The 19,092-nt window shown below is 51.6% G+C and overlaps 1 protein-coding gene across 1 annotated transcript in view; it reads right to left on the reverse strand.

The window, feature by feature from the left end:
• The window catches only part of IGSF21 (immunoglobin superfamily member 21), a 258,560-nt gene extending 252,121 nt beyond the window's left edge, over window positions 1-6,439 (reverse strand). Inside the window, exon 1 of the mRNA XM_032787562.1 lies at window positions 6,005-6,439. Within this exon, the coding sequence (XP_032643453.1) occupies window positions 6,005-6,068 (64 nt within the window). The 5' untranslated portion in view covers window positions 6,069-6,439. The remainder of the gene's footprint in view (window positions 1-6,004) is intronic.
• Window positions 6,440-19,092: the final 12,653 nt, after the last annotated feature.

The raw sequence follows: 19,092 nt of genomic DNA on the forward strand, positions 1-19,092 counted from the left end.
TATTTTTGGGGACTGTCTTATATATGTGCCTATTACCCCTCACTCCCTGCCCCGATTTTTCACACTTGCTGTCTGGTCACCCTTTAAATTAGGGTGACCAGATAGCAAATGTGAAAAATCAGGACAGGAGGTGTGTGATGGGGTAATAGAAGCCTATATAAAGAAAAATGCCCCAAAGTCAGGACTGTCCCTATAAAATCAGGACATCTGGTCCAGCTACTCTAATTGCTCCAGGTGCTGGACACAAAGATAGCAACAGACAGCCCCTGCCCTGAAGAGCCTCCAGCTGAAATAGACAAGGCAGACAAAGAAGGGGAGGGGACACAGGGCACACAGTGGGCAAGTGACTTGCCCCAGAGCCATGCAGTTGGTTGGTATTAGAACCAGGACTGTTTGCAGAAACACTGAGTTTGCAGCCAGCGTGGGTGTAAGTCTACCCCGCACTAGCCTATCGCACACTGAGCGTCCGGGCGGAAAGGGTTCCCTAGTGCACTTTGCTGTATCCTGCTTGGAAACTGATTAAAGCACACAAGGGCACTTTAAGTGCGCAGCAAAAGGGTCCACATGGATACTTCACGTGGGGTAGATCCACACCCCAGCTCTCCACACTAAGGGCTGATCTACAATAGAACGTTAGCTCAGTCCAGCTATGTCACTCCGGGGTGTGAAAAATTCACCCCCCTCCACCCCAAGACATAGTCAGGCGGACCTAAGCCCCAGTGCAGAGAGCAGTAGGTGGACAGAAGAATTCTTCCATCAACCTAGGTACTGCCTCCCGGGGAAGTGGATTTAGTAGTGACAGAAGGGGTTCTTCTATCACTGTGGTCAGTGTTTACACCGGGGCAGGCAACCTATGGCACGTGTGCCGAAGGCAGCACGCAGGCTGATTTTCAGTGGCCCTCACTCTGCCCGGGTCCTGGCCACCGGTCCGAGGGGCTCTGCATTTTAATAGCTTCTTAAACATTTTGAAACCTTATTTACTTTACAGACAACAATAGTTTAGTTATATATTATAGAAAAAGACTTTCTAAAAATGTTAAAATGTATCACCGGCACGCGAAACCTTAAATCAGAGTGAATAAATGAAGACTCGGCGCATCACTTCTGCAAGTTTGCCGACCCCTGGTCTACCCTAAAGCACTACAGTGGTGCCATACCACCGGAGTGTTTCTAGTGTAGACATGCCCTAAACGTTCATGCAGACAAGCTTGAAGTCTCCTGACCCCAATCTAGTGTCCCACAGGACCACACTACCTCCTGAAGCGATTAGAGTTTTCTTATGTCCATTGCTGCTCTTTCTGCTGCACGGAAATGGCCTCAACTGTTTTCTCTTTTTCATACACACTTTTTTGCTTCCCCTCCCCAGCTTATGAACTCTCATCCTGCTGTCAGAAGATGCTCTGAAGGGCTGCAGCTAATCTCAGCCCCCCTCTCTCTAACCATTAGACAAGGCTCCCTGCTGCAGCTGTCTATGGTGCACCCTACCACAACCCTCGCGTGCACTGGGGTCACCTTCTCCAGGAAGGAGAATCCTGCCCTGACATTTCTGCTGCACCAAATGGGGCTGGCTGATGTGGCCTGCGGCCTCCAGCCATTCCCCTGAGCCACAAACCTAGATTGTCAAATTTACTTCACTTGGGAGGCTTCATTTGGGCTGGAATCCTGGACCAAGAGACCCAGAGGCAACAGAAAGGCTCCTAGGTGGCTTTATCCCCTCAGCACAGCATGTTTTGTAGCCAGGGCAAATACAATCTGCAAGATCCTTCCCAACGACACCTTTATTCATTATTTGTACTCTGGTAGCACCAAGAAGCCCAATCAGGGATCGGGCCCTGTTGTGCGAGGTGCAGTACAAACATATGACAGAAAGACGGCCCTGCCCCAACCATCTGACAATGTGCCAGAGAAGAGACAGTAGGTGGGTACAGACAGATGGGGGCAGCGCAAACTGGGAGGATTGACAGCAGCATGACAAACAGTGTTTGCGGCACACCAGTTGCCTCGCTTGGCTGGGTTTTTTTTAAAAGCTTGTTGCATCAGAAGAGAGAGGCCCAGCAGTTAGTTCATTAGCTGGACCTGTGTTCAATTCCTAGGTCCGCCATGAGCTCCCTGCAAGTCCTTCTAAGCCTCAGTTTCCCCATCTGTCATAAGGGATAACAGCACTTCCCTTCCTCACAGGGCATGGTGAAGTGCTCAGCTCAGACACCATAAGGCTGGACCTTTCACCAGCGCTAAGATCCCTAAACAATAACCGAGACGTGCATTTAAAAAGCGGGTCCCGATCCCACACTCCGCCCCAACCCAATACAAAGCAGGGGCCTAAGAGTGTGTCCCTCGGAGAAGTTACTGGACTCCGGCTGGGCCTGAATCCCTCCTGCCCTGCAGCTTTCACAGCGAGCATTAAATGGCACTAAATCTGCATTCTCTGCTCACTCCCCTGGGGTTGGGGGGGGACCGCATTTAACACCCCCATCACACTGCTGCAGGGAGAGTCCCTGTCCCGACTCTGGACTCTGCTGCAGCTCCTAGGCCAGCGCCGGCTCTGTGGGCATACAGGGAACACAATGCCCATGGATCCCCTGAGCAGGGAACCTCCCTAGTGCAAGGGGAGATTCCCTGGAGGCGTAAAGCCAGTGACCAGCCCCACACTGCTCCCCCTTGGAGGCTTTGCAGCATGCTGCCAGTGTGGCTGGAGGGGTGTCAGGGGAGGGAGGAGAAGTGGCCAGTCAACACTGGGCAGCTGGGGAGCTCCTTGGAGAGACATTGCAGGTGAGGCAAGTCAGAGCAGCCCCTGGGCCCGGTCTATGTTATGCCAGGGACTGCGCAAGTTCCTGGCAGCCTCCAGAACCCAGGAAGTGCCAAGATGGCACAAAGCCACCCTGTGCTGAGCTGAGCAAATGGACTTCAAGCAAAGAAGAAACAGCCCCTGTATGTCAATTGTTAGGCTGGGTGGAAAGCAAGTACTTCACTCCCAGGAACGCTTGAATGCTGCAGCTGACAGCAGCCTTCCTGGCGGGTGGAAAGCACAGCACAAACGAAACCCCACAGGCCCCTTTCTTTCTTGCCCTGGTGTTCTCGGGCGCTTTCCAAACCCCGAGAAAGCACAACTCAGCTCTCCTGGCCAGGTTTTGACGGCCTTCCCTTCCCTTCCACCTCTCCCGAGTGCTGATCAGACTACAGCCACCTGAGCCCAGACTGCAGGTGACTTCCATGAAAGCTGCAGAAGGGGGCTGTGGCGGGCAAAATCACTTGTGGTGTGAGAACTGGGTCACTGGCTGCAGCCGGGGAAAGGCCGCTGGAGGATAAAAGATCAAACCAGACACCAGGGCAAAATGAACTCAGCACTGAGCAAAGAAACCTGCTTCCCCGTCTCTGGGGCCAAGCGATGTTAAAGGTAGGCCCTGCTGTGACAGCTGAAGGGGGCCTTCTGAGGGCAAACGATTTCTCTGGGTTGCTATGGACCCTCAAGGGTAGGTCAGGACAAGGAGGAAGAGGCCAGGTGAGGCACTTGAACCACAGCTAAGGAAGCTGGAGAAGTGGCAGAGAGGAATGGGGCTCCCCTCCCCCTGCCATTCCCAGTGCCCCAGTGAAGGGTTGGGACTTGAGGTTGGGTTTGCCAGGATAGGCGCCTCATCTAGGGCCGCTGGATGTGCGGGGCACGACCTCCCTTCGCCCCTGCACAGCTGGGCCCACTGGGTATTAGTGACTAGCTCTGACACTCTTGGCTTCCTTCCCCAGCTCCGAAGAGCTCGGTAGCTTCAAAGCTTGATGTTGCTCCAGTAAAACCCTTCACCCACCGCGTCTCCCTCCTAACCCAGAACCAACCCAGCTGTACCACCGCTGCAAACGTGCTGGGCAACAGGCGTCCAAAGCTCTCCCAGCCACCGGGCAGCCAGGAGATCCCAGCCACCCTCCTGCCCCAGGGCCACCAGCCAGGCGAGTCCCCACTTGGACTGGGTGAGGTATCTCAGGCTGGCCAGCCCCAGAGCTAGACTCTGGGAAAGGACCCTCCCTATCGACACTGGGCATCCCAGGTAACAGGCAGCCTCTGGCACAGCCAGGCGTGGGCCGGGGATCTCCGGTTAACATGGCCAGGAATAGGCACCGCGCCTGGGATGCGAAGACAGCGGGCGGGGGGCAATCCCCCCCACTCTCCCAGCGTCCGCACTGGGGTGCGCTGCGCCAGGCCGGAGACACGAAACGCGCTCCTGGCTATTAAACTTTCACAATCCCGGGCCCGCTTGAAAGAAGAAGGTCCCAGCCCAGCCGGGTTTTTATTATTCAAACCCCAGAACAAAGCCGCCGACCAGGCCCCGAGAGAGGCGCAGCACGGGGGTGGGGGGCGAGTTGGTTGGGGGCCCGCAGGAGTTTGCAAACTTTGCCCGGCTGGCCGGGATCCCGCGCGAGAAGGGCGCCCCCTGTCGGATCCCGGCGAGCATCGCCGCAACCGGTGTCCCCCAGGAGCGCATCTCCGGCAGGACCGGGGGCGCTCGGCGGGTGGCTCCCCCCAGGCCACCTCCTGCGGGCAGAGACATGCCAGGGAGAGCATCGACGAGCCAGCAAGGCTCCAGCTCCCGCCTAGCGCCCTGCCAGGGCCCCAGAGACATCCCAGGCCAGGCCCGGCCAGGGCAAGGGACACAAGCGCGTTCTCCGTTCCACGGACCGGGCGTTTCACAACCGCCCGCCGGCGCATCTCAGCGGCCGCTCCACAGGGAGCGACCGTGTCTCCCCCAGCTGTGCCGACTGGCGGCTCCGAGAGGGACGCGATTAGTCTGCAGCTGGAGTCGCCTGCTGTCTCCTCTAGCCTCTGCCCAGATGTTGCGCGGCAGAGCCCTGGCGTCTGCGTGGCCGGGCGAGAGCCCAGCGCCCTGCATCTGGGTGTGTAGCGCTGGTTTGTTTAAAAACCACCTCGACCGAGCAGGGGGAGGGCGAGAAAAGGGGCATTGAGCAAATCAGCCACCTGACCCCCCCCCCCCCCAATCAGCCCCTTCCCAGCCGCAGAGGAGGAGGAAGCAGCGTGGCAGGGCAGCTGAGTCCCAAAGGGCTGGTGGAGATTTAAGAGCCTCTTGCCTGGGCTGACACCGTGCCCGGGCAATGCCCCCCCGCGCTGCTCCTTCTAGGCAGAAAGGAAAAGGGTGGGATGAAGGATCGGAAGGCAGCGGATTGCAGCGGATGGGGACGCAGCTGCCAGCCTCAGACCACCAGCTCCGGCGCGCTTGCCCCTCTCCAGGCCAAGCCTTTGTGCTCCCCTCCCTTTAAACCGAACTCAGTCCGGATAGGCGTGTAAACCTCCAGCGAACTAACAGGTGCAGCTCCGAAGTGGGGACTCTTGCAGGAGCAGAAAGCCAGCAGCTCGCCTGCCCGGGGTTCCCTCCTCTGACCTGAGCTCTGCGCCCCCGCCCCCAAGCACATTTACAAATCACTCGGGCGGGTTTGATTTCCACGCACGCAGAGTTGGCGGCGGTGGTTGGGTTTGCCCGGGACTAACCCCTGCTCATCAGCCGCAATCGGTGGGTGATTATTTGTAACTAGCGCCGCACAATGCGCCGTGATTATCGCTCCGCCTCCGCCCCCCCCCCCCCGGGGAGCGACTGGCAGCGCCAGAGACCTTCCTTCTGCAGCCACCAGCCGAAGGGGAAGGATGGGGCTGGCCATGAAACAAACCCCCCCGCCCAGCCCCAAACCCCCACGAAACCCCCTGCAGCCCCCGAGCCCCCCACCCCCCACGAAACCCCCCTGCAGCCCCTAAACCCCCACAAAACCAGAACCCGGCTCGCCCAAAGAGAAGCGCTGCCCGGAGACTGTCCAGGAAAGTATCCCAGAGCCAAAGCAGGCGCGTTACAAAATCCAACCGGGACCCCGATCCTCAACTGGAGCCAAATACTTCGCGCCGCTTTGATTGGAGCCGCGCTGATTTACACCAGCTGGGGAGCCCCCTCCCCCGGGTCCTTTTCATTCCTTCAGAGGCTGGACTCAAAGCCCCCAAAGCAGGGGGGTCACTCACCCAGCGCCGCATCCAGGAGGTCCCAGAGTACAAAGCAAAGGCGCAGGTAGTTCATCTTTCGCATGTTGGTCCTCGGAATAAGAACTCCATCGGGTTCAGACGCGCCCCAGCCAGCCGCAGGGCGATCCGGAGCGGGGCACGGGAGGGTCGGGGACGGCGGGACAGCGGCGGGGATCGAACATCGCTGCCCGCTGGAGTCCGGGGCGGAGGAAGAGGCAGGAGGAGGGGATCGGGGCGGGGAGGCAGAGCCGGGATCGAGCAGGAGACGCTGCACCTGGGCGGCGCGCCCGCCTGCCTCCCTCCCTCTCTCCTTGCGCGCAGGCTGCCCCAGGAATCCAAATCAGCTGCCGGAGTTCGGGATGAAACCTCCGCTCACTGTGCGCCTGCCCCGCCCGCCGTCCCTTATCCCGCTCCGGCGCACAGACTCGTCTCTAATCCTGCCTGGCTTCGGCGCGGCGTCTCTAATCCTGCCTGGCTTCCCTTTAAGACGATTTATTGCACCAAGAGAGACGCAGCAGCGATCGCTCCCCCCCCATTTCCCGCGTCCCCCACCCTCGGCTGCTTGTTTTAGCTTCTTAACCCTTTCCCGGCTGGCAAAAATACAGCCCCCCCACAACACACACACACCTCAGCCTCCCCGGTTAGCACCTGTGGCTGGCACCGGCAGGGCACGCCCCTGGAGAGACCCAACCCACAGTGAAAGTTGTGCCAGTCAACTTGTGGAACTCCTTGCCTGAGGAGGTTGTGAAGGCTCGGACTATAACAATGGTTAAAAGGGAACTGGATAAATTCATGGTGGCTAAGTCCATAAATGGCTGTTAGCCAGGAAGGGTAAGGAATGGTGTTCCTAGCCTCTGTTCATCAGAGGATGGAGATGGATGGCAGGAGAGAGATCACTTGATCATTACCTGTTAGCTTCACTCCTCTGGGGAACCTGGCATTGGCCACTGTCGGTAGACCGATACTGGACTAGACAGACCTTTGGTCTGAGCCGGTATGGCCGTTCTTATGTTCCACTCGAATCCCTTTCTTTGCAGGCTTGGAAAATAAATACCACCCCCCACCCCTCGGGCTAAGAGTCCCGAAGTCCTCAATGCATCAGTTTAACTGCCCCTTTGAGTCGAAGTTACAAACTGGGTCTGTGCACAGTAACCCACTGGGGTTTCTTAAAGGGGAGGCCTTGCCCTGTGCTCCCTGCCTTCCACAATGACCCTAGGGCTTTATTCTTTATTTTAGAAAAAAAGACTGTTCTTTAGGGAGGGCATGGCACCTAGTGGTTAGAGCAGGTTCTGGGAGACAGAACTCCCATGCCCAGCTGTGGGAGACACTGGGGTCAAGAAAAGGCAGGCTGGGAGGCAGGGCCCCTCAGTTTTAGTTCTATCTCTTGCACTATGGCCTAGTGGTTAGCGCAGAGGGGGCTGGGAAGCAGGACTGCTGGTTTCTATTTCTAGCTCTTCGGAGAATGGGATCTACATTGGGGCTAGAAGCCAGAGGCCCCAGCTTCCATTCGTGCAGCCGGGAGGGAATTAAGCTCTAGTGCCCCCAGAGAAGAGGAAAGCCAGAAGCAGGAATCCTGGATTATATCCCCTGCTCTTGAGGCAGTGTAGCCTACTAGTGGGAGCCACAGGCCTGGGTGGCAGAACTCCTGGAGTCTGTTATTTCTGGGCATAGAGCAGAGCTGGCCAGGAAATGACTTTTTCTCCCCGTGAAAAACTCTGAAGAGAACAAACATTTTTTTTGGCTGACAAGAAAATTTCCACAAAACAGATTTTTTTTTTAAATTTAAAACTGGCTGAAAACAAACCATGGTTGGTTTTTCTAGCATCCCATTTTTTCACCACCAAACCTGGACATTTTTGTTGTAAACATTTTTTTCATGGTGAAACTATTTTTCATTAGAAAGTGTTTTGAACTGTTCTAGCCTAGGGAGCCCTAAATGTCCCCCACCCCACTTTAAATATATAAAACAGATACAAGCAGATGTCCCCCCTCAATAGACTTTCTATCTCCCTACCAGACTTTCTGTCACTGGTATTGTAACAAATCCACAGCACCTTGAACTTCAGGCTTCTCAGCACCATGTCCTCTTGCTCAAAACCACCACTTGAGCTATAGGAGAAACCTTCTGGGCTGATAGCAGTATAGGGCCTAAGACACACAGCTGAGCAGTTCCCTATTCCAGCCAGTGGAGGGCAGTGGTGCACACAGACACTTGGCCGTTCATTACAGCATTGGGCTGAAATCTGTTCCCTGGAAGATGTCCCAATTAAGAGGATTTCCCAATTAAGTGGAGTGGATTGTGCAAACATGTTTGCTTAAAGAATGAGAGCCCCGCAATTCTGCATTCATTCTGATGGCATCCTTAGCTGGCCCTGCCGCACCTTCTCATCTCTGCTTCATGAAAGGCTGAAGAAAGATGCAAATACTAACCCTCAATGACAATTTAATGGCTCTGCTCTGCCTGTCACTATTTTAGCATTAAAACTGGTGGATGGTGGGGATGTTTTTAATTTAATGGCTATGATCTACACTTACTGCGCATGTCCTCTGCTCGTGCTCCTCTCCGACGTTTCTGCCTAACACGTCCCATGACTAGGACACTGGGCTAGGAGGGAGGAGACATTTGCTGTGTTCTTGGCTGGGTCCCTAACATGTTGTCTCACCTCACAGCCCCCTACTCATCTATATACAGGGACATCAGCCTGGCCAGGCTGGATCAGACCTGGGCATGTAGCCCAGTGGCCTGGCTGACAATAGCCAGCACTGGATGCAGCCGAGGAAGGTGTAAGTATCTCCAGTGGGAAGGTGTGGGACAATCTACCCCCCCACACACACACACTCTAGGTCTCATCCCAATCTCTAATCATCAGAAATTGGTTTAAGCCACAAGGTTTATAATCCCCCCCTGCCCCAGTTTGGTTTGGTTTTTAATATAGTTAACGTGAACAAAAAACTCTGGTTGTTTGTGTGACCCATATAAACGTCCAATCCCTCTTTGAATCTTGCTGCGTGCTTGGCCTCAACTACTTCCTGGAGCAATGAGTTCCACAGTCTAATTCTGCATTGTGTGGCCAAGTCTCTCCTTTGACCAGATGTTAATTTCTCTGCCTGTCCCCTTGCTCCTGTTACAAGACAGGGAGAACAGACGCTGCCCCTCTACCTTCCCTAGGCCACTGGTGATTTAATAGGCATATCAAAGTTGCTCTGTTTAGCTTCGACTCCGTTTGAAACCCGCTATCATCAAACCTGTGCAAAACAATGTATACAGACACTCAGCTCCAATGAAGTCAAATCAATATAGCCAGGTTTACATCAAATTAAGAGTCTCTATTTCCCTTCCCCCACACGTTTAAAAAAAAATCACACTTTTAGTTAGGTATGGCCTCAGTTTCCCCATCCAGAAAATACATATAATGACACTTACACACCTTTGCACCATTCTACTCTACACAGATTCTTCAGTTGCCTTCATGGCAGTGTATGAGTGTCTTGAGAAGTGCTATGCAAGTCATGGTGGAAAACCACCATAAGTGCTATCATGATTTTTAAATCTTCTAGGTTAAGATTTATATTTTAAATAAGCCAACCCCCTCAACACCAGCCCCAGCCTATATCAGTGTCTAAAGAGGAAAAGAGAAATCAATTCGTTCTTCAAATTCCTTAGAGTGAAATGTGTTCTCTGCCCTTTTCCATCCTCCAGTGAAAGCCTTGGTTACATATTGCAAAGGAATGAGGCAAAGGTTGTATGTTAATAAGGTCTAATTTTATTTGATCATGGATTTGACAGTTCTGCAGGTCTCCTGCCAGTGAGATGCTGCTGTAGCTTTTGAGTCTGGCATGTCTGTATTGACACAAGTATAAAGAAACAGAGCGTGGCAGGAAAAGAATGAAAGCTGAGGCTCTGTCTTCAGAATAAGCCACTTAGAACAGACTATTGTAAGGCAGGATGGCCCAATGGTTAGGGCACCTTGGGTTCAAATTCCTCCTCTGGCACAGGGTTCCTGTGCGTTCTTGGGCCAGGCCCTAGCCCATCTGTGCCGCAGGTCCCCAGCTATACACTGGAGATAATAGCACTGCCCTATCTCCCAGGGCTGTTGTGAAGATAAATCCAGTAAAGATTGGGAGGTACTCGGTTAGCATCATAATGGGAGTCATAAGTATCTAAACTAAACATCTGACACCAAAAGAGCAACTTTGGACACCACCAAACGTGATAAGAGATACTACACAAATGCATACCTGTGCACCCTTCCAAACAGCCATGTGGCTTGGCTGCCCTGAAGGTACCACCCAGCAGAGAGTATTGCAGTGGGTGAAATGCCAATTGGACTGGCTGCTGCAGTGGAGGGAGGTGGTCCTCCTGAGCTGTGAAGTTAAGATGTGGATCCAAACTTCCCTCTGCTGCAGGGTGGTTCAGCTCTGAACTGTGAACCAGGGTCTGCCTCTGAAATAGAAATGCTGGGGTTGCCTGAATGGAGGAGCTCAATCCTCCATCTGTACTGGCCATTGCACTGATCCTGTAAAAGAAGCCAGCTGATCTAAAATGCATCTTGTCAATTCTGAAGTCTGGTACCATAGGAGGGAAAATCCCTTCCTGACCCCCACACGAGACCAGCTCCCATTCTGAAGTTCAACATTTGATGTCCCTTATCACAGTCTGAGCTTGCAGAGCTGCAGATATTATTACCAGTTATAGCATCATCAAGCTCATCCTGCACTTCAGACAGTGTTTGTCTCAAGGCCTTCCTAAGCTCCAAATTTCACAGGTTTGGTACCATCTCTGCTTCGTACTGGGCATTTCTTTTCTTGTACCCGGAGGCATGCTATAATATAGAAGCATGGAGCACACTTGGAACACCAGTTCAGAACCTCCCCCCTAACTGAAGGAAATCCTGATCCAAATCATGGCTTGGGCCTGTGTCTGTAATATAACGAACCAGAACACCCAATCCAAGCAGCCTTGAAATCTGGGAGACCAGATCCAAAATTTGGGTCTCTCTCCATAACAGGGCATTTAGTCCAATACACCCACAAACTTCAGAGCTGGATCCAATTCCAGATCCTAACTTCAGGACTCAGGCCCGTCTCTCGTTACAAAAGGGAAACTGATGACAGGCGTGGATGGAGCTAGAATTCAGAAGCTGGAGAGAGTGCAGGATGGTTGGGTTCCTTCGTGACCATCTCTCCTTTCATCTTGTTCCTCCTGCTTGCAGCTGGTCTTTTTGGGAAAGGCCTGGGATCCTCTGGTATATGCCATTCCCCCTCTCCTCCTTACCCATATGCATGGGCTCAGTTTCTCCACCATTACACATGTATTCTCTCCAGGCAGCTAGCTGGGGTTTTAATGTCTCTCAGAGAGATACAATTTGTATTGATCAGTCAGAGCTGTGGGAGTCTCTAACACACCTCAGTGGATAAATGGGCACTTTGAACAGACCAGTCTACCCCATCCTTTCCTGTCTTGCTTGTTTTTCCTCCTCTCCATTCTCCCTTGTTCACTCATTCCTTTATGAAAGAGGCCTCGTGAGAAGCAGACAGCAAAGTCAACAGCAGGTAAAAAAAAAATCTCTGGAACTGGCTCAGAATTAGAGATGCAAAAAGGAAGGTTTTCACCCTGGGAAAGTCACACTGTCCTTTAAGGGAAGGCAAATGTGCTGGCTTGCTAGGGAACATGCAGACGTTATTAATGCTCTTATGATTTTGGTGGAATCTGCCTAATGTAATGATGTAAAGAGGACTTGTTTAAGCTCTGTGTGTGTGTGTGTGTCTCTCTCTCTCTCTCTCTCTTTTTCTCTCTCTCTCTCTTTCTCACACACACACACACAAAAGCAAGTGGAGTGTCTCCTCTTTCCACGGAGGGAGATCTGGCGATGGATTAGCAGACGAGGACTGGAAAGATTCCTGAACAGTTCGGGCGCCCTGTTCTTCTTGCCCAGAAGGGCCTTTTCTATGTAGCTGACGTTTATTTTGTAGAACACGAGCCAAATTCTTTCCTCACGTAATTCGATTGACTCCAGTGGAGTTGCAGCAGCTAAGAATTTGGCTCCATATTTTGTGCTGTGAGGTAAATAGCAAAGAATAAGATTGAAGCCTGCTCTGTTTTTCATGACAGCTGGACAGATCTTGACTCCCTGCCTTTGTTGCCCCCTGGTGGCCTGAGTCAAGAGGAAAGTTAACCAAGTAGCAGATTCTCCTGCCTGGTGGGGACAGTTTTGACTATGGCCTGTCCATCACTGCAGCCCAGAGAAACAGAGACCCTCTAGGTCCGCAAGGGAGCACGAAGAGAACCTCCTCACTGGCAGAGACAGGCAGAGACAGGCTGACCTCATCCAAGCTGTAGTCATTCTTCATCCATTCATGCACTGAGCTGAATCAGGTTTCAGCTAACTCCCCAGTAAACAGCCCTGGGGACAAAGCGTCTGCACTTCCCGGCATGAGCCGCTTGTGGTACTGCTGGTAAGCAGCATATTCCATTCCAGAGGCGGGTAAGGTCCAGCAACAGATGAAGTGCTTCTTGCACAAGATAGGAGATGCTCTCCCCCAGAGCAATGGGACCGGTCGTAGCATCCAGGGGACTTCATTGATGCAGCTGGCCACCTTGGTTAGCACCCAGGAGACACATTCCAGAAGTGCCTCTGGCTGAGTCAGGTAACATCTGGGAGACATGCTTCCAGGCCAGGTTACATCTGGATGTGGCTCTCCTGGTGCCGCTGAGGGAATGCCCAAGAGACGTGCTCCCCACGCTACCTCCAGGTGGGCTGGGTGTTGCCCAAGAGTTACATGCTCTGCCTGGGCAGCCAGGTATGATCTCACATGTGGACAAGCAACCAGGCCCAGTGGCAGAGAAGGAGTTAATGAGAATGCAGCCTCCATCTGTGAGAGACTCATCAGCAGACAAAGACGACCTCCTTTCCTCTCTCCTTGCCTTTATCAGGGAACCCTTCCAGGAGCTTCCCTCCTGGAAACAGAAGGTGCAGAGAGTGCAGCTTTCATCTCTCTGCTTCCCCAGCTCCGATAGCACCTGTAAAGTGGGCTCCCACCTCCCCACTTCGCCAGAGTGCAGAGCCCAGCATCGAGCCATGGGGGAAGCTACAGCTAGGGGGGGCAATGGATTGAAACAAGAGAGGGAGCACCCATCAGGCCAGCCCAGGAGGACAGGGTGCAGTGGGGGAGCACTGCTTACTCCAGCCAGCATGAAAATGGAGAGCGCTGGCTCTGCTTTAGCTGAAAGGGGCCACCCAGGGCTTCATTTGTAATGAAAGAGCTGCCGGAGCTCCACCAATTTTTTTACATTCATAACTGACATGGTAAACCCAGCGGTGCCGGGGCTGTGAACCGCCAGGCCCAGAGGCGCCGGGGCTCTGACCTCCCAGGCCCAGGGGTGTCGGGGATCTGAACTGCCAGGCCCGGCAGCGCCGGGGCTCTGAACCACCTGGCTCGGAGATTCCAGGGCTTAGCCCTGGCACAAATTAAGCACTGGGGCCACCCCATTCTCATTCTTTAACCCCTGATTACAGCAGTCCACACCGTGGAGCAGTGTGTCTGGGGCTGCATGTTTCCTCGCTGCCATCGGCTCCCAAGAGCCTAGGGAGCCAAAGTGCATATGACTCGCAGAGGCAGGGCTTGGGGCCACTGCCTACTCGAGCTGTGCTGCTGGGCTGCTCCTTCCATCTTGGATGTCATCCCTCACACTCAGTTTCTGGTAGAGGCTGGGAGCAGCTTTCCAGAAGTCATGGAGTCTGGGAATGCACTGGGCTCGGGAAAGGAGGGGGGGCAACAATTTGTTCAAAAATATGAACAAAAATTCAAAAATCTGTTTGATGAAGAAAAGGCTGGTTTTCAAAATGAACATTTTTTTTCCTGGAAAATTGTTTCATCTGAAATCACCTAGTTATTTTTTTTTTATGAAACTGGATTTAATTTAACAAAAGGAATATTTCCATGGAAAATTTAGGGGGCAAATTGGAATTTTTTCCTGAGGAAAAACTCTCTCCCCCTCCCAACGTTTGTGGTCTGGAATATCTGTCGCTTTGAAATACAGATGGAGCCATAGCAGCTATGTTCTGGCTGCTTTTCCACACTTGCAAACCCAAGGCAGATTAATTCTTAATGACTGCATTAATCTCTGAAATAAAAAAAATAAACAGCCCCTCAGCTGAAGAGGGAATGCTCCAGAGAGCCATTCCTGAAACAAAAACGGATGTCTCACGCTTTGTGATGCTGAGGTATTAACCACAGAATAGCCTTGGGGCTGGTGAGGGGGCTGACAATGATGGAGCCTTCCAGGTAAACCCAAGTCCGCTGTGTACCAAGTTCTTCACAATTTACAGGGAAGGTGCCGGTAAATTCACTACAAATATGGCTTTGTGGAAGAACCGACATTTGTCTGTGTCCAAGGAACTGGCTCTGATGCAAGGCTGAGTTGAGCAAATAAGAGAATGATGGTAAATCCATTGGGTCCAGATAACCAAGCATGCCTGACCCATATGGCTCCGTTAGTCTTTGTAGAAGGGATTCCAAGACATCTCCTTAGGGATCATATTTCCACGTTCACTTCATACTTCACCTCCTGTTAAATAGAAATAATACTGCCTTATTTTTAGCATGCACCTCTTGCACAGAAGTCATCTATGAGCTGGAATTGATTTACCAGTCAGCCTATTGGGGTGCTGAGATGTTCAGGGCAGGAAATGAAGAACACATGTCCAGTGCTAGGGTATTTAAATCCTTCTGCTACTTGTAGTCATCTGGATTGGAGATTTGGCCAGGACGCGAAGGCTCTCATGCCTTCTTTTGCAGAAAGTATGGTGGGCTCCTTAACAACTAAAACGAGTCAGATCTAGAGTGGGTTGGAATTGTTTTTATTTTTAGGTCAGAAAATGGCAATTCATCGAATCCGATACATGTCCTGCAAAACGGGAGGTTTTGATGAAACTTTTGTCAGGAAGGTTTCTCAGGTCCAGGCTGGAATTTCTGTGGTTCATTGTCACAATTGCTCTAAAATGTGTCAGCAGAGACCTTCCTGGGTGATCCTGACAGTGAAACACATTGAGAACCAACCAGTGGGACCTCTGGGTGCTGGATCCCACAGGGTCTCCGTCTGTAGAATAGAAACCCTTACTCGTTTGCTCGTTCTTGGCTACTCCAAGAGGCTCTGACCTAGCTGCTCTTTGTGTCTTTACTAACAAATCAAGTGATTTCTTCAGTCCAGTGCATTAATCACAAAATCACAAACCCCTGAGCATATAGCAAGAAACCCAGATCCCAGTGAGCTTGACGCAACTTGGGGTCTCCTTGCAGATGCATGATGTAGCTCTCATATGCTGCCCTCTCTCTGGGACAGCTCCCGCACAACCTAATCCTCTGACACAACAGCAACCCACAGTGCAGAGAAGTTTGAGATGTAGATTTTTGTCCCAAAACATTTTAAAAGAATTAGTTGTTTTCCTGCAGAAAAATACCTTTGACAGCCTCCAGATTTACTATTGTAGCACAAGAACATGCCCAGAGAAATGCGCAGGGCATCAACCAAATTCCAGGACATTAAGGCAGACAGTAAGTGATGTAAATTGTTGGATAAAAATATTGCCGTTTGTATTAGATGTCTGGCTTTGTTGTTTTCTGCTTGGTTTTTAATTTTGTGTGAATTCTGTGGCTGGGGAAAGGGGCTGGACTGACAGCCTGGAATCCACAGAACAGGCACAGGCTGTAGCAATGACCATAAGAACGGCCATACTGAGTCAGACCAGAGGTCCATCTAGCCCAGTGTCCTGTCTTCCAACAGTGGATAATGCCAGGTGCCTCAGAGGGAATGAACAGAACAGGTGATCATCAAGTGATCCATCCCCTGTCGCTCATTCCCAGCTTCTGGGAAACAGAGGCTAGGGACACCCTCCCTGCCCATCCTGGCTAATATCCATTGATGGACCTATCCTCCATGAACTTATCTAGTTCTTTTTTTGAATCCTGTTATAGTCTTGGCCTCCACAACATTCTCTAGCAAGGAGTTCCACAGGTTGACTGTGCGTTGTGTGAACAAATACTTCCTTTTGTTTGTTTTAAACCTGCTGCCTGTTAAAAATGCAAGCTCCTGCCATGCTGCCGCTCACCAATGTGCAATCAATCAATCAATCCATGACCTGGAGTGATCCCAGCTAGGGCTGAGCAAAGCTTTTGGGCCAAGATTTTCAGGTTAGTGGGAACTGCTGGGTGCGCAACCCTGTTGAAAATCCAGCTACCTAACTGGGGGCCTACATATCAATTTAGGAGCCCAATGTTAGGCTCCTAGATGGAAACTGACAAAGCTGCCTAAGGGATTTAGATGCCTGGTTTCGCTTACATTGGGGGCCAAATCAGGACACCTGGCTGAGACCCCAGTTCAAATCCCCAGTTTGCCTGGGTCAGTGCTAGACATGGGCTTCACTCACTCTAATTCTGACCCGAAATTCCATTCAGCCTGGGCCTGGGAAAACTTCTCAATGAAAATGTCATTGAAACAGACATGTTTTGCTGAAACATATTGATTTCCCCAAAGTGGCATTTCTCAACAGGAAATAGTTTAGCTGGAAATTTTTCTACCAGTTCTCCCATCACATTACTCAAGTGCTTAATCAAGTACTTTTTTTTAAGGACACATTTTTCCTCTCCTTAGAGTGAATTGTGTGTGTCCTTGTCATTTGCTCGAGCAGGAGAGCAGGGCTCAAGAACCAGTTCAAGGAAGTCCTGGGCCCCTACTCTGGGAAGAAGATGTCACCCATTTGGGGGCATAGTGATCTTTCTCCACCTCCTACCTATCAGTGGTACAGCTATAACAGTAGCTGTATATTATCTGCTGTGGATTTCAGAGCTGTCCCAGCTAGCGATGAGCCTAAACCAAAGCCTGAAATTCAAACACGCCCCTACCCACATGCTTTGGGGATGTTCCAAATCCAGATCAGAATTTGGCATCTTCGTCCCCCATCTCTGCAGGGACCTGAGCATCTCCAACGTTCCTCTTGCTACATATGACACAAAAGAGGATGTCGTCCTACTGGAAAATCTGAAGTCTCTAGCCTTCTCTCTTCTGACCTTTTCAGAAGAAGCCTGTATACTAATTAGCAGTGTAATAATGTGGCAAGGATACGATCCCTCATTAGCTTTTGAGAGATTCCCAGCTACATGACTGATATGCATCTACAAGAAAATTAACTTCAGCATGAGGGTTCCATAATCAAGATTAATGAGGAAGCAGAGGAGAGAGCAGCATACAGCTCCACTTTGCTCTTCTGTCTCCCTCACGCCCTTTGTGGAGTGGGAAGCAACTCCCAAAATGGGGCCTTCTCAGGGCTGCCCCTTCACAAGAAAGGTTCGTGCTCGTTATAGTTTCTTCTCCTGCAGGGGATGGGGATAGGTCGCTGGTTCCAAGCCCCCTCAGATCTGTAGAGGACAAAAACGTGTTCCTATCTAGAGATCCTATGTGAAATGAGGTTATGGGTCCAGGCTGGTTCCTAGGGAATGGCTATCTGCACCATACTTGGCACTTTTGCTGAGAAACAGGCAGTGATCGTGAGGCATCCTCTCCTGGGGGTCCCTCTAGATCAAGGTGGAGAAGAATTGGTGTGGGAAATTCTGCAGATCCTTGCATTGAGGTTGCACTCATCTTTGAGCTTCAGTCTTCTGGGGCTGTCTGTCCAGCACCCTCCTACTTCCTTTCTGGTCTTCCATCCATCGCCACATTAGAGCTGCAAGAAACTCATCAGCGTTGGCTCTCTGAGTCCATGGGGAATCTTTTTCTCTGTTTCTCCTCACTTGGGCTCTTGCTACCTGGACACAGAGCAGAGCTGGGCCAAAACCAGCACACTGCTAGGATTTGCAGCAGGTGTTGATCCTCTGTAGAGTAAATCTTGCCACCTAGTTATCTGTGGCCTGAGTCACTTTGCAACTAGTGTAAATAAATCTGTTTGCCACCGGAGGGAGATACACGCTTCCCTAAACTAATAGTTATGAGCTCAATTAAAGCCTTAGTTAACCTGGGAGAAGTCAGTGGTGGGATTAGAACTCAGGTCCCTGATACTTCACAGGTGAGATGGCTGCTTTGCATAGTAAGAGAAAGGAGCAGACTAGCAAAGTTCAAGGTAGCATGAGCTAGCCCCAGATTGGGAGTCAGGACACCTGGGTTCTCTTCTTGGCTCTGGCACTCACTTAATGTGAGCTCTTGAGAAGGCCTTTGCCTCATCTATTTATGAAATAAGCTTTTGGGGGGCAGATAGTGAAATATTATGTGCACGTACAGCACCCAGCACCCTGGGTCCTTGATCTCAGTTGGGGGTGCTAGTCCCCACTGGAATAAAGACAATGGTGCAGACATGTTCCTCACAATTCCTCGCAGCTGATGTCTCCCCACTGTTTTCAAGGGGTGGGGTTTACATTTGGGGGCAGGCAATTGAATCTGCAAAGAATAAAGGGGAAAACACAAGCTCCTTTCCCCTGCACAGGCTTTGATGAAGTCACTTTCCATTACTGAAGATGCAGCACAAAGGGGTAATTAGCCACAGATAATTCCCATTAGCATTAATGGGGATTTATCCTTGCCTAATTACCCCATGCACCATGCCGCAAACCACATGTTGTAATGTCTGCGCATGCCAGCCCACAAGCTGACGTAGCCCTCAAAGCCATCGCTAGAGCTGCAATACATACAGACCCTTTGCCCGTCTCTAGCACCCTCCGTGGCAGGACTTTGCAAACATCAGGGAGCCAAGCCTCACCATGTCCTTTTGGGGGGCTTACCCACCATTTACAGGTAGGGAAATTGACAGATCCAAGGTTGCATTGGGAGCTAGCAGCAGAGGCAGGAAAAAGACTCTCATTGCTGCTGGGTGCTCAGTGACAGGCCCAGCCTTAGTTTCTGTCCCACGTGGCTAAGATTCACAGGCCTTTCATGGGAACCTGGGCCAACCTCTGGCTTAGACCTCAAGCCACGCAAGGTGCTGCCCCACACTGAGCCACAGTGGGAAGCCAGGTGGAGCCTGGCTGAGTCAGCCAGACGTTCCCTTTGAGAGAATAGGGTCCTTTTAGGACCTGTGGCTCAGAAGCTTTGAAACTTTGTG

Source organism: Chelonoidis abingdonii, chromosome 23, assembly GCF_003597395.2.
Source record: "Chelonoidis abingdonii isolate Lonesome George chromosome 23, CheloAbing_2.0, whole genome shotgun sequence".
NCBI classification, from domain to species: domain Eukaryota; kingdom Metazoa; phylum Chordata; order Testudines; family Testudinidae; genus Chelonoidis; species Chelonoidis abingdonii.